This window comes from Brassica napus, chromosome C2 (assembly GCF_020379485.1).
Source record: "Brassica napus cultivar Da-Ae chromosome C2, Da-Ae, whole genome shotgun sequence".
NCBI lineage: Eukaryota > Viridiplantae > Streptophyta > Magnoliopsida > Brassicales > Brassicaceae > Brassica > Brassica napus.
This window is the reverse complement of record NC_063445.1, coordinates 57811075-57825369: the sequence shown is the minus strand read 5'-3', so window position 1 is coordinate 57825369 and position 14295 is coordinate 57811075. Positions and strand designations below refer to the sequence as shown.

Sequence of the window (14295 nt, the reverse complement as noted above, 5' to 3'; positions counted from 1 at the left end):
ATAGAGAAACAAGTGCTGCTTTATATGAGCATGTGAAAAGCGAAAGGTCAGCTCAATGCGAGAAATGTCTGATCCAAACAATTTATTAGAGAGAAAAATAATCAGAAGAAAAGGCTCTTTTAAGTTGCAAGAAAACATTATTGGAGAGAAGCAGGAAATGAATTTTCTGGTTTTCTTTTCTTTTTCAAATCCAACGGGAATCAAAGAGCCTCAAGGCGACGCAAGTTAAGAGTCTCAAGGTGCTTTTGGTAGATGATTCTCAGAGAGAGTGAGATCATCATTGAGTAGTGAGTCATATTCTGCATCCCGTGCGTTCTTCTTGTAAAGGAGCTTCTTGAAATCAGTCTCGTCCAAGTTCTTTGTGTTTTGTGCGGCATGAACTTGAGCTAAGTTGGAGTAATCCATAGCGGAAGTGGAGAAGAAGGCCCTTTCTTCTTCGGTCACCTTCCTCAGAAATCTAGCTGGATTCCCTCCCCAAACCTGAGTTAAAGAGATAAGAAGAAGCAGGAGGAGTGAGAGTTCTGAGACTCTTTACCAGAGCAAACAAGAAAAAGTTGAGATAAAAAAAAAAAAAGAAGGAACCTCGCCGGAGGGAATCCTAGTGTTCTGCCTGACAAGAGATCCAGACTCAACGATGGCATGCTTTTCAACATGAGCTCCATCCAAGACGGTTGCACTAGCACCAATGTAAGACTCGTCTTCGAGAGTGCAGCCATGTAAGACAGCACTATTACCAATGGTGACATTGTCGCCAATGAGAGTAGGCAAGACCTTGCCGTTTAAGTTGGACTTGGCAACGTGGACAAGGGAGTTATCTTGGATATTGGTCCCAGCTCCGACGGTGATGGTGTTAGCATCCCCTGCACAACAACAATAAGGCATTCAAAACCATTAAGGAAAACAGAGTGCTTTGTTGTAAAAGAAAACACATCATGGGGAGGGAGGTTACCTCTTAAGACACATCCATACCAAATGGAAGAGCCTGGTCCGAGATGGACATTGCCAATGATAGAAGCGCTAGGAGCGACCAAAGCCTCCTTATCAACAATAGGGGCTTTGTCAAAAACATTCATAAGGGTGCGGTGCCTAGAAACTGGAAACAAGAAGAGTTTGCGGAAGGAGTTATAAAAGTAAGCAAGCAAGTGAATGCAGTAATCAAAGGCGCTCACAATAGGAGTGCCTGGGGCTAAGATAAGATTGGAGCTTAAGCCAAGGATTAGTACAAACAAGTAAGCAAATAGAGCTAAGATACAAAATACTAGAAAGTGTTTCTCATCAATAATAATCATTGGCAAACAAATAGCACATCATTAGAGTTTCTCTACTAAGCTAATCGATTTTTTAAGGTGGTCTCTAATGAATAATGAAAAAACAATCACCAAATGTGCAGCAACTATGATCCGATTCCAGCGAAATATCCCCAAGGCACAGATACGAGAAATCAAATGAGTGGAAAGATCCAAAGAAGAAGAAGACGTACGCTGTTCTCGGAAGTGATTTTTGCCTTGGAGGCGACAACCGAGCCGATCAAGTGCTTGACCTGTTTCCCGGATCCAGAATCCTACGCTGTACAGTGCTCTCCCCATGCTTGCCATCTTCGATGATTAATTGAAATCTCCCAATTTGAGGGTGGGGGAGGAGGAGTTACTACGTGGCAAGAGAAGAAACCAGTAACTCCGATTCCCACAAAACAAACCAATGAAAATTCTCGCCTTATCCCAAATCTTATCTCTCTCTCTCTCCTAACGATTGCTACTCTTTTAAGTCTTCCTCTGCTTAGGATCAGGACAACCATTAAACTGAGAGACTTTGTGGCCATGGCTGCCTCTCTCCAATCCGCCTCTACGTTCCTTCAGTCCGCTAAAATCATCACCGCTCCTTCACGTGGCAGTGCTCACCTCCGGTCGACTCAGACAGTCGGGAAATCTTTCGGACTAGAAACATCCTCTGCTCGCCTCACATGTTCCTTCCAATCTGACTTCAAGGACTTCGCCGGTAAATGTTCCGACGCTGTCAAAATCGCTGGATTCGCTCTCGCAACCTCTGCTCTCGTCGTCTCGGTAACTTCCTCCTATCACCGGTTCTTCCATATAAGTTTATTACGAACTGTAACAAAATAACAGTTTTTAGTGTGTGTGTGTGTGTTTGGGGTGTAAAATGATTCTTACATCATTACAATGTATCGAACTTGCCACCTTGAAAGTAACAACAACAGTACACTAAACCAATAGCATTTTAAGATTATCACAACAGAATACCTATATTCACAATCTTCGTGATACGATTTTACGAATTGGAAAGCTTATTGGGATCATCAATTTTGTTATCGGTTTGTGGTGTAATGAAAGGGAGCAAGTGCAGAGGGAGCTCCGAAGAGACTAACTTACGACGAGATTCAGAGCAAGACTTACATGGAAGTTAAGGGAACTGGAACTGCCAACCAGTGCCCAACTATTGACGGTGGCTCTGAGACTTTCTCCTTCAAACCCGGAAAGTACGCTGGCAAGAAGTTCTGCTTCGAGCCTACTTCCTTCACCGTCAAGGCTGAGAGTGTTAGCAAGAATGCGCCTCCTGATTTCCAGAACACCAAGCTCATGACCCGTCTCACCTACACTCTTGACGAGATCGAAGGCCCCTTCGAGGTTTTTTCTTTTGCTTCCACCGCAAGTAACTGTCTGTCTTATTGGTTACGAATAGGGTTTGTGATTCTTTTTCTCGAGCAGGTTTCTTCTGACGGAAGCGTTAACTTCAAGGAAGAAGACGGCATCGACTACGCTGCAGTCACTGTCCAGCTTCCAGGAGGCGAGCGTGTGCCATTCCTCTTCACCGTCAAGCAGCTTGACGCCTCCGGCAAACCAGACAACTTCACTGGCAAATTCTTAGTCCCTTCATACCGTGGCTCCTCCTTCTTGGACCCTAAGGGCCGTGGTGGTTCCACAGGATATGACAACGCCGTTGCATTGCCAGCTGGAGGCAGAGGCGACGAAGAGGAGCTTTCTAAGGAGAACGTGAAGAACACGGCAGCTTCGGTGGGAGAGATCACTTTGAAAGTGACCAAGAGCAAACCTGAGACAGGAGAAGTGATCGGAGTGTTCGAGAGTCTTCAGCCGTCGGATACTGACTTGGGTGCCAAGGTACCAAAGGATGTGAAGATCCAAGGGGTGTGGTATGGTCAACTTGAGTGATCATGTTATCATATCTAAACATCTTCTGTTTGTATTTGATTACAATGAGTACATCTTTTGATGCTTCTTCTTCTTCTATTATAAAAAAAAATGCACATGCCCTAAATCTTAAGGTTTTTTTGTATCCATATATAGTTCTATTCAACTTTAATCATATGGTATAATGCTGAGAAATAACTTGTGCAGCTGATATGATGAGTTATGTAATCTATAAGCAGGTTACTGTGAATTATTCCCTCCGTTTCAAAACAATATATATTTTACAAAAACTTGTTTTGAAATTCAGTGAATATTTACTAACTAATAATGGTAATTGTAAATTTTGAAAAAAATTATCCGTGTTTATTAAATTTTGATTAACTAAAAATTGTGGAAACTAATTAATCATAAATAATACATTTATAATCAATATTTAAAATGTTTTGAAAAATATTCAAAACATACATTTTTTTGAAACAAATAGAATATTATTTATGCTTCTTAAATACAGTGGTAATTTTATTTACAGCTTGTTTCCAAGACGAACAAGAAAATAACTTCAAAGCAAAATTATTATTATTTTATAATTTTTAAATTTATAAGTTTGCAGTCGAACCATTTTGATAATCAATGAATTAGTTGGTTTGCCTTTTGATATATTTATGTGGATGGATGCGGAGTTACCGTTTTGTTTTTTTTTATAACACTTTGTTTTATTGAACTGATTTGAAACATATTACATCATAAAAGAATATGACAAAACGATAATGAGAAACTAATGATTCTTCTGCACCAGAAGCTCGTGAGGATAATCATCATTGATGTCACATTAGCTATATCAAACTAGTCTTATTATAGAATAAGGTAGATTAGGTGTTCCCATTCTAGCAGTAACAGACAGACTTCTAATACCTTATAAAAAACATGACAATCTCATCGTCTAAATAGATCTTTATTTTCAATTGCCTTTATCAATTTTGTTTCGAATTCGCTTCAGATAAGCTACCATCAAAACAATTTTGAATGCAAATACAAATCAAATAAATGATGAGGATTGATGGTTCACACCATTATCACCAATAGTAGCAGACTAAGCAAAAGAGAGCGCATAAGAACAAGCTCTTCAAAAACCAGCGACAACCATCACTACTTCCACTAGAAAGGCTAACCTATCGTTAATCCACTAATGGAAACGAACATTCACTACAAGAAAACACATGCTTAACGACGAAAATTAACGAGGAAAAACAATCCTCGTAAATTTGCGTCGAGTTTACGACGAATTTACGTGAAAAACTAAAGTCATCGTTATTTCCTCGTAACGTAACGACAAAACTGTTTCGTCGTAAAGTGGATGTAATTTTACGAGTATTTTACGAGGAAAAACTATTTCCTCGTAAATACGACGTAAACTTTGCGTGGTATTTACGAGGGAATAGTTTACGTATATTTAGCGAGGAAATTTTTGAATCCACCAACTTCATAGGTGTTACACGTTTTTTTTGCCCACCTAATTAATTTTCGTCGTAAATTCATAGCAAAATTACAACTACCAGATTCGAATTTTCCTATAAATATGGATGTTTGAACATCATTTTAAACACACCAACAACAAAAAACGTGAAAGAAAAAAAATGGCTGGCTCCGGGACTATTTACGAGTTGCGGAAGTGGATGTATATGCATAGAGATGCTAACGGGAGAGTGACGAAAGAATACCTTGCGGGTCTGGAGACATTTATGCATCAAGCAGATTCAACACCGCTCGCCCAAGAAAGTGGTAAGATGTTCTGTCCTTGTCGGAAATGCAACAATTCGAAACTGGCAAACCGTGAAAATGTTTGGAAGCATTTAATAAATAGAGGTTTCACGGCAAATTACTATATCTGGTTTCAACATGGAGAAGGTTTTAATTATGATCAGAATGAAGCTAGTAGTAGTAATAGCAATTTTCAGGAAAAAGAACCGGTTGATCATCATTTGCATAATGAACATAGTTACCATCAGGAGGAGATGGTAGATTATGATAGGGTTCATGATATGGTAGCTGATGCATTCGTAGCTCATGATGAAGATGAAGAACCTAATATAGATGCAAAAAAGTTTTACGAAATGTTAAACGCGGCGAATCAACCACTTTACAGTGGTTGTAGAGAAGGTCTCTCTAAATTGTCGTTAGCTGCTAGAATGATGAATATTAAAACTGATCACAATCTACCTGAAAGTTGCATGAACGAATGGGCGGACTTGTTTAAAGAGTATTTGCCGGAAGACAATGTGTCTGCTGATTCTTATTATGAGATTCAGAAACTGGTTTATAGTCTTGGGTTGCCTTCGGAGATGATAGATGTTTGCATCGACAACTGCATGATCTATTGGGGAGATGATGAGAAGCTAGAAGAATGTCGATTCTGCAAGAAGCCACGATTCAAGCCGCAAGGACGGGGACGTAATAGGGTACCGTACCAAAGGATGTGGTACCTACCAATTACAGACAGATTGAAAAGATTGTATCAATCAGAGCAGACTGCTGGAAAGATGAGATGGCATGCCGAGCATACTCAGACGGATGGTGAGATGACTCATCCATCAGATGCAAGAGCCTGGAAACATTTCAACAAAGTACATCCAGATTTCGCTAGCAATATCCGGAATGTGTATCTCGGATTATGCACAGATGGATTTAGTCCGTTCGGAATGTCAGGGAGACAATATTCATTGTGGCCAGTCTTTCTTACTCCATACAACCTGCCACCGGAGATGTGCATGCAACGGGAGTTACTATTCTTGACCATATTAATACCTGGTCCGAACCATCCAAAAAGGTCCCTGGATGTTTTCCTACAACCACTGATAAAAGAGTTGAAGGATTTGTGGTCAACAGGGGTGAGGACGTATGACTGTTCAACGAAGACGAATTTTACGATGCGAGCGATGCTTTTGTGGACCATAAGTGATTTCCCTGCCTATGGGATGTTGTCTGGATGGACTACACATGGGAGATTAGCTTGTCCATATTGTAATGGAACGACAGATGCGTTTCAACTGAAGAATGGTAGGAAGACAAGTTGGTTTGATTGTCACCGTCGATTTCTTCCCATTGGCCATCCTTACCGAAGAAACAAGAATTTGTTTAGGCACAAAAGGGTTGTGAGAGACACTCCTCCTCCATATCTAACTGGAGAACAAATTGAAGCGCAAATCGACTACTACGGAGCTAACGAAACAGTTCGTTGGGGTGGTAATTGGCATGTCCCTCGTAATATGCCAGATTCTTACGGTGTTCATCACAACTGGCACAAGAAGAGTATATTTTGGGAGTTGCCATATTGGAAGGATCTTCTTCTGCGCCACAACCTCGATGTGATGCATATAGAGAAGAATTTCTTTGAGAACATCATGAATACAATATTGAATGTCCCAGGGAAGACAAAAGACAACATAAAATCGAGGTTGGACTTGCCGGATATTTGCTCAAGAAGCGAGTTACATATTAAAAGCAATGGACAAGTTCCCGTTCCGATATTCAGATTATCTTCAGAAAAAAAGTCGGTGTTGTTCAACTGGGTGGCATCAGAAGTGAAGTTCCCCGATGGGTATGTTTCGAATCTCTCTAGATGTGTTGAAAAGGGTCAAAAGTTCTCCGGGATGAAGAGTCATGATTGTCATGTATTTATGCAACGACTACTGCCCTTTGCATTTGCGGAGCTACTTCCAACAAACGTACATGAAGCACTTGCAGGTACGTAGTGTATTATATCACAATAATTTACAAAATAATATATGACTAACAATGTGTTTAATTTTTTTTTGAATATAAAAGGCATTGGAGCATTTTTCAGGGATCTGAGCACACGCACTCTTAAAGAAGAAGTTGTGGAACAGCTTCAGGAGAACATTCCCATCTTATTGTGCAACTTGGAGAAGATATTTCCTCCCGGATTTTTTGACGTCATGGAGCATCTAGCTGTCCACCTCCCATATGAGGCATTGCTTCGTGGACCTGTACATTACGGATGGATGTATCAGTATGAGCGAGCCATGAAATATTTGAAGGGAAAAGCAAAGAACCTCGCCAAAGTTGAAGGTTCTATAATTGCTGGAAGTTTGACGGAAGAAGTTTCTCACTTCACATCGTACTACTTTGCGTCAAAAGTACGTACACGGAGAAGAGCTCCAAGAAGATATGATGATGGTGGTGTTGCGCCAACATATGCAGTTGCTGGTGTTCCAGACATCTTTAGCCAGATTGGGCGACTCGGTGGGAAGTCTAAAGAGGTTTGGTGGTCGAGTGAAGAAGACGCTCATAGTGCACACACCTATATTCTACTCAATTGCGAAGATCCATTGATGCGTTATTTTGAAAGGTAACATATATTGACACTTCGAAACACATATAAGTATAATTAATTGTATAATTGCGAGAGATTCATTCCTATAAAATGTGATTTTACAGCCTATTTGTTTCTCAAGTCGAAGAAACATTTCCTGGTATATCCACAAGTGACGTAGACAAAAGGAAAGATCAACACTTCATTAAGTGGTTGCGGAATCAGGTATTAACTAAAACTTTTTTTCATACATTATCTGTATTTCATTAACATTCTCTTTATTTTTGCAGGTTGATTATGACGACGACGATGCAGATTATCCTAAGTGGTTACACGAAGTAATTCAATCTCCACTTGTAAAGGTCACCACATCACAGATGTATTTCACACGAGGCTATACTTTTCATACATATGACTATGGTAGACAGCGGGCGACCAGTAACTATGGAATATGTGTGAAAGGGGAAACAGATTTCTACGGGATCTTGACGGAGATTATTGAAGTCGAATTTCCAGGGATACTGAAGCTGAAATGCGTCCTCTTCAAATGTGAATGGTTCGACCCCGTCGTCAACAGAGGTGTTCGGTCTAACAAATTCGGTGTAGTTGATGTCAACGGTGGACGAAGGTACAACAAATTCGAGCCTTTCATCTTAGCTTCACAAGCAGACCAAGTTAGCTTCCTTCCATACCCTCGGATGAGAGATTCAGGTATAAATTGGTTAGCAGTGATCAAAGTTACACCTCGAGGACGAATCATCAGTGGAGAAGAACCACCATTGCAAGAAGAACAGATAAATGAAGTTGAGGAACCTGAACAAGAAATTGATGACATCCTTCTCATTGATCCGCATAATCACGAGTACGAAGATCTTACCGATGATGCCACAGACGAAGCTGTTGAAGACGAGTTTAATGAAAATGATGATGTTTCTAGTGATGACGAGAATGTCGATGTATCCGATTGATGTATTTGTTTTATGAATAAGATGAGGGAGTTTGTTTTATGAATAAGATAATGTGGGGTTTGTTTTATGAATAAGGTAATGCCGGGAGTTTGTTTTATGAATAAGCAAATGTGGGAATTGTGGTTTGGAATGGAAATAAAGATGGGGTTTGGAGTATATGAAGTAGAAAATAAGGAATATGGGGTTTGGGGTTTCGGATTCAAGGGATTTAAACATAACACTCGTTAATTCCACGTAACAAAAAATCGTCGTAAAGGACTCGTAGGTCAACGAGGAAATAACGAGGAAATATAAAAATACAGAACGCGGGACTCGTTAATTCCACGTAGGACAAAATCGTCGTAAATACCACGTAGGATGAATTCGTCGTAAAAACCACGTAGGATGAAATCGTCGTAAATACAACGTAAAACAACGAGGAAATAACGACGAAACCTAAAAATAAAGATGAGGTTTGGAATATATGAAGTAGAAAATAAGGAATATTGGATTTGGGGTTTGGGGTTTGGGGTTTCGGGTTTGGGGTTTGGGGTTTAGGGTTTCGGGTTTTTGGTTTCGGGTTTCGGGTTTAGGGGTTCGGGGTTTGGGGTTGGGGTTCGGGGTTTAGGGGTTCAGAGTTTGGGGTTTCGGGTTTAGGGGTTCGGGGTTTCGGGTTTCGGGTTTTGGATTTCGGGTTTCGGGTTTCGGGTTTGGGGTTTTGAGTTTGGGGTTTCGGGTTTAGGGGTTCGGGGTTTGGGGTTTCGGGTTTTGGATTTCGGGTTTCGGGTTTCGTGTTTCGGGTTTGGGGTTCTAGGGATTTAACCATAACACTCGTTAAAAATAACGACGAAACTTAAAATTAAATATGGGGTTTGGAATATATGAAGTAGAAAATTAAAGATGGGGGTTTGGGTTTCGGGTTTCGGGTTTGGGCTTTCGGGTTTCGGGTTTGGGGGTTGGGGTTTGGGGTTTCGGGTATGAGGTTTCGGGTTTCGGGTTTCGGGTTTCGGGGTTGGGGTTTCGGGTTTCGGGTTTGGGTTTCGGGTTTCGGGTTTCGGGTTTGGGGGTTGGGGTTTAGGAATAACGACGAAACTTAAAATTAAATATGGGGTTTGGAATATATGAAGTAGAAAATTAAAGATGGGGTTTGGGTTTTGGGTTTCGGGTTTGGGCTTTCGGGTTTCGGGTTTGGGGATTGGGGTTGGGGTTTCGGGTATGGGGTTTCGGGTATGGGGTTTCGGGTTTCGGATTCTTGGGATTTAAACATAACACTCGTTAATTCCACGTAGGATGAAATCGTCGTAAATACCACGTAAGCATAAATCGTCGTAAAAACCACGTAACCAGAAATCGTCGTAAAGACCACGTAAAAAGATTTAAACATAAAACACGTTAATTCCACGTAAGCATAAATCGTCGTAAATACCTCGTAGTGTAAAAACTAGAAAAAAGGGAAAAGGATCAAAATACCAGAATAACATGTGGCAAGACTTCCAGCAATTATAATACGTAAGTCTCGCCCACATGAATTCTAATATCTTATCCTTTTCCTATTTTTTTCAAATATTTATAATTTGAATATGATTTTGCTGAGGAATGTGATTTCAGATAGGTGTGTGATTTGGGAGTTTATGTGTGGTTTGAGAATGAGAGTTGTGGGTATATTTATAGGAAAGCAAGCCTCGTTAATTCCACGTAGGCAAAATCGTCGTTAATACCTCGTAAACAAAAACACGGGCCTTTGTGATTCCTCGCAATTTCCTCGTAAAAAAAAACACGGGCCTTTGTAACTGCTCGCTATTTCGTCGTAAACTTACGACGAATTTGCGACGATATGTAATCTTATATATACACCCGAGCGCTCACTCTTTCTTTCCTCTCTACTTCCTCTCTACTTCCTCTCCATTTCGTAGCAATGGTAAGCCTCTCTGATTCCTCTCTAATTTGGTTAGTTTAGGATAGATTAGGTGGTTAGTATAGGGAATTTAGATAGGTTTGCGGATTTTATGTTATTTAGTGTTGATTAGGTGGATAATGTTGGGAAATATATTGTTGATGTTAATTTTAAAAATTTCATTTTTTTCCCAGGTTCGAAAAGGAAGACTTACTGCCCATTACAGAGAGATCTTCGGTGAGCCGGGTAGTCGTTTAGACCCGGCCTCTTCTTCCGCTCCCAGTTCTTCGGGCCAGGAGACTGTCCCCGAGACTCAGTACACTCAGAGAGTCTCTGGGTCTACTTCTTCTAGTGCACCATCGGCTCCTCATGTGCCTCCTCCGATGCCTCCTCCTGTGCCTCCTCCGATGGCACCTCCGATGGTCGCCGATATTCATCCTGATCTGATGGTGCCTCTGAGTGCTCCTTACTCGCAGTACACTGTAGAGGACATTCTCAGTCTGCCAGGCAGAGAAGGTTTACCAGTCATCGACCCAGACCGACCGGACGGAACGTTGTGGTATGTTGCATTATTTTTTTTTTAATTCGTTTAAATTTCTTTTATAACATTAAAAATAATTTATATTTTAAATTTGTATTTTCCAGGTGGGGGGTTGACGGATGTCTTGCATCGGACGTAACCGACACGATCAAGGGTTACTTCTCCATGGCACATCCAAACTGGAGTAAGACGCCTCACTACGTCAGAAAGACGTGGTTCAAAATTTACGCTGTAAGTTTCTATTAATTAATTATATATATTTTAATTTTTTCATGATTTATATATATACTTTCTAAAAAACTAATTGTTAATTTATTTTTTCCAACAGCAAAAATATAATTGGGCCTTGGGGATCACTGAGAGGGTGAGGAAGAAGTTTAACGCGAAAGCGAAAGTTCGCTTGTTGGACACGGTCTCCAACTGGAAGGGTGACTGGATCGTGAAGGGGTATGAGCGTGGCAAACCCGCTGAGCTCACCACGGATGTGTGGGATGGCCTCATCCGTTATTGGCGCCTTCCTGATTCCATTAGAATCGCCCAGGCTTGCTCTAACTCCCGTAACACGGTCGATGAGCACGCCGGTGTCCGTTTGGAAATGGTAATTAAATATTTTATTAAACAATTTTTTTAATACATATAAATTTATTCTAACTTTCTTAACTGTTTTTTAGGCCAAAGAGACGGGACATCTCCCGTCTCTTATGGAACTTTACGAGAGGACCCACAAGAACAAGGCGGGCGTATTTGTAGATGGCAAGTCCGAGCAAATCTACAACGACGTAGTTGCTCGGGTTGAAGACCGCCAGACTCAGCTGACCCAGCAGTCTACCGACGGATTACCCGTCACCTTATCCACACTTGAAGTGGATAAGATTTACGAGGAGGTAAATTTTCAAAAAATTAATTTTTAATTATTCATTTAATTTAACTTTAAATTTTTACTTACAATATTTATTTTTTGTTTTTAAGGTTGTCCCTAAAAAAAAGGGACGGACGTTGGGTATTGGTTCCGTCAACGATGTTCCGAGAGCGACATCGTCTTATGGTCAGCGACGGGATGATGAAGTCACGGAGCTGCGTAGAGAGTCCGCTCAGCTGCGTAACGAGTTGACCGCGACAAAATCTCGTATGGGTGGAGTCGAGGGCTTCTTGGACGTTATTGCGGCCACAAATCCGGAATGGGAGTCCATGTTGAGGAACATGCGACAACAACATCCCATTCAAGGCGAGTCATCCGACGTACATAACGAGGCGGATGTTACGAGGAGGAGTGATGAATTCTACCGGGCGATGAACGACCCTTAGTTTTTTTTTTGGTTGTTGTATTATATAAATTCAAAACTTATTTATATATAAAATATTTTCATATTGATTTATTTTTATTTTGAATTTTAATTTATTATTAAATTAAATAATTTTAATTATTTTTTAATTATATTTTTAAATTCTGTAAAATAATAAAAACGAAGTAAATTCGTAGCCAATGTACGACCTCTTTACGTGGAAACCTTACGAGGAAATGACGAGAAACATTTAACGAGTAGTTTACGAGGAATCATTTACGAGGAAATAACGAGGAAAAGTTTACGACCATTTTACGAGGAAATCATTTCGTGGTTGTTACGTGTATTTTGCGAGGAAACTCTTTCAAGGTATTTACGTGTAGGTTACGAGGAACTATTTTCGAGGTATTTACGAGGTATTATAGCGACGTCCTTACGTGGAATATTGACGTGGTCTTTACGACGAATCGTCCTACTTCGTCTTTACGACGAAATATATTCCTCGCTAAATTACGACGAATTAGCGAGGAAATATGTGTTACGACAGACGTGTAACGAGCAAACGCGTTTCCTCGCTAATTCGTCGTAAAATCTTTTTTACGACGAATTAGCGAGGAAAACCGCCCTCGTTAAGATTATGTTTTCTTGTAGTGATTAACTAAACCGCAAACACCCAAAGCTATCACTTTAGAACAAGACAATGTCCACAAAAGGTGAAAATGAAAAATCCAACTTTAAACCAGAAGAAACCAAACCGGAATCACCAGAGTGTAACCAATCACTAACACTGGTTCAGATCCGCCGATACCAATTTGGTTTACAGAGTCAATATGAGTTTGTGAATGTCTTGCTGTAAAAAAAAAAGCAAGTGGAAATTAGGTTTTATAAATTTGTATAAATAATTTAGTCTAATCAGCTTGCTCCTTATGGACCTTACCCTGTATTTAATGTGCACGGGTGTGAACATTAAACAAAACAGTGTTTAACTTATAAGTAAAACATTATTGGTCTGTGCTTGGTCTTAAATCTCGAAACATGAAAGAACACAGACAACTTCATTGGCGTGGGACAGCACATATAACAATGCAGATTTCAGAGAGATTCTCTCTTAAGTTTTAAACCTCTAGAACTAGTATATATATATATATATATATGAATAATGAAATTATGTAAATTTCTCGGGGACAAAGTTCTATTTTTGATCTAAGAGATATCGGATTCATACAGAAACGTACACTACAGATCTTGCATATACTCATCACAAATTCAAAGATATCCACCCGAGGTGCGTTGGGCTAGTGGTTTAGTGCTTGGAGTAGGTTCCATTGCACCCCTAGTTCGATTTCCATGGGGAGGGGTGCTTTACGCCATGTTATCGGTATCAGCGCCGGCCGGCCCCGGGCCTAGGGGGGATTAAGGCCGAAGGCCCGAACCCATCCTGGTTTATAAAAAAAAAAAAAAAAAAAAAAAAAAAAAAAAATTCAAAGATATTCTTACAGTAGATTCTACAAGCGTGTGTGTTAGTACAATCTATCACATGTTCTGAAGCATGTTAAATTCCATCTTACGGATTATAGTCAATTAACGAAAAGTATTAAATATACTAGGTTAAGACTCCTTGCGCGGGATCAACATTATATATATAAATTATTTTATGTATTAAATATCTTTACATATTATAAAATAATAAATATATATTAAATAATTAAAAGTCAGTAACTATTAAAAATATAATTAAATTGGTGCGAACATATAAATCAATTGTATTAATCCAAAATTTTTTTTATTTGATAGGTATGTTATTAAATTTAAATGATACTAACATAGATAATATATTTTAGTATATTTTTAATATTAATGTCTATTAAATGATGATTTCTACTCATATAGCTTTTTGATCATTTGTATCTTTTATAGAAAAAAATTTAAATTACTGATAACAAAATTTTCATTGTGGGATTAATAGTTTTAGTAATTTATAATTTTAAAAAAAAATAAGTTGTCAATGATCGTTCAAAACTTTTATCAAAAAAATTGTTCAAAGTAAATTTTGAAACTAAAATATTGTATTTTATATGGTTTATAGTTTAATTTAAAATGATATATATATTAATCTTATTAATTAATTAAATTATA

General features: G+C 39.3%; 2 protein-coding genes across 2 annotated transcripts; one reads left to right on the top strand and one right to left on the bottom strand.

Annotated features, from left to right (window-relative positions):
* Positions 1–65: 65 nt before the first annotated feature.
* Positions 66–1686, bottom strand: LOC106416911 (gamma carbonic anhydrase 3, mitochondrial). Its single transcript, XM_013857807.3, has 4 exons — positions 1481–1686; positions 950–1093; positions 583–860; positions 66–480 (listed from the first exon to the last, which is right to left on the bottom strand). The coding sequence occupies exons 1-4, from the start codon at positions 1593–1595 to the stop codon at positions 235–237; spliced, it is 783 nt and encodes a 260-aa protein (XP_013713261.1). The 5' UTR covers positions 1596–1686; the 3' UTR covers positions 66–234.
* An 11-nt stretch (positions 1687–1697) lies between these two features.
* Positions 1698–3291, top strand: LOC106416986 (oxygen-evolving enhancer protein 1-1, chloroplastic). The gene is made up of 3 exons (XM_013857878.2): positions 1698–2060; positions 2349–2642; positions 2724–3291. Exons 1-3 carry the CDS (start codon positions 1818–1820, stop codon positions 3183–3185), a joined length of 999 nt encoding a protein of 332 aa, XP_013713332.1. The 5' UTR covers positions 1698–1817; the 3' UTR covers positions 3186–3291.
* The last annotated feature ends 11004 nt before the right edge of the window (positions 3292–14295 follow it).

Coding starts and splice junctions, on each gene's coding strand:
- LOC106416986 (XM_013857878.2), top strand. CDS start 1,818: ATGGCTGCCTCTCTCCAATCCGCCTCTACGTTCCTTCAGTCCGCTAAA. Junction 2,061..2,348: donor CCTCTGCTCTCGTCGTCTCG/GTAACTTCCTCC, acceptor GTGTAATGAAAG/GGAGCAAGTGCAGAGGGAGC. Junction 2,643..2,723: donor AGATCGAAGGCCCCTTCGAG/GTTTTTTCTTTT, acceptor TTTCTCGAGCAG/GTTTCTTCTGACGGAAGCGT.
- LOC106416911 (XM_013857807.3), bottom strand. CDS start 1,595: ATGGCAAGCATGGGGAGAGCACTGTACAGCGTAGGATTCTGGATCCGG. Junction 861..949: donor GTATGGATGTGTCTTAAGAG/GTAACCTCCCTC, acceptor GTTGTTGTGCAG/GGGATGCTAACACCATCACC. Junction 481..582: donor CTAGGATTCCCTCCGGCGAG/GTTCCTTCTTTT, acceptor TCTTTAACTCAG/GTTTGGGGAGGGAATCCAGC.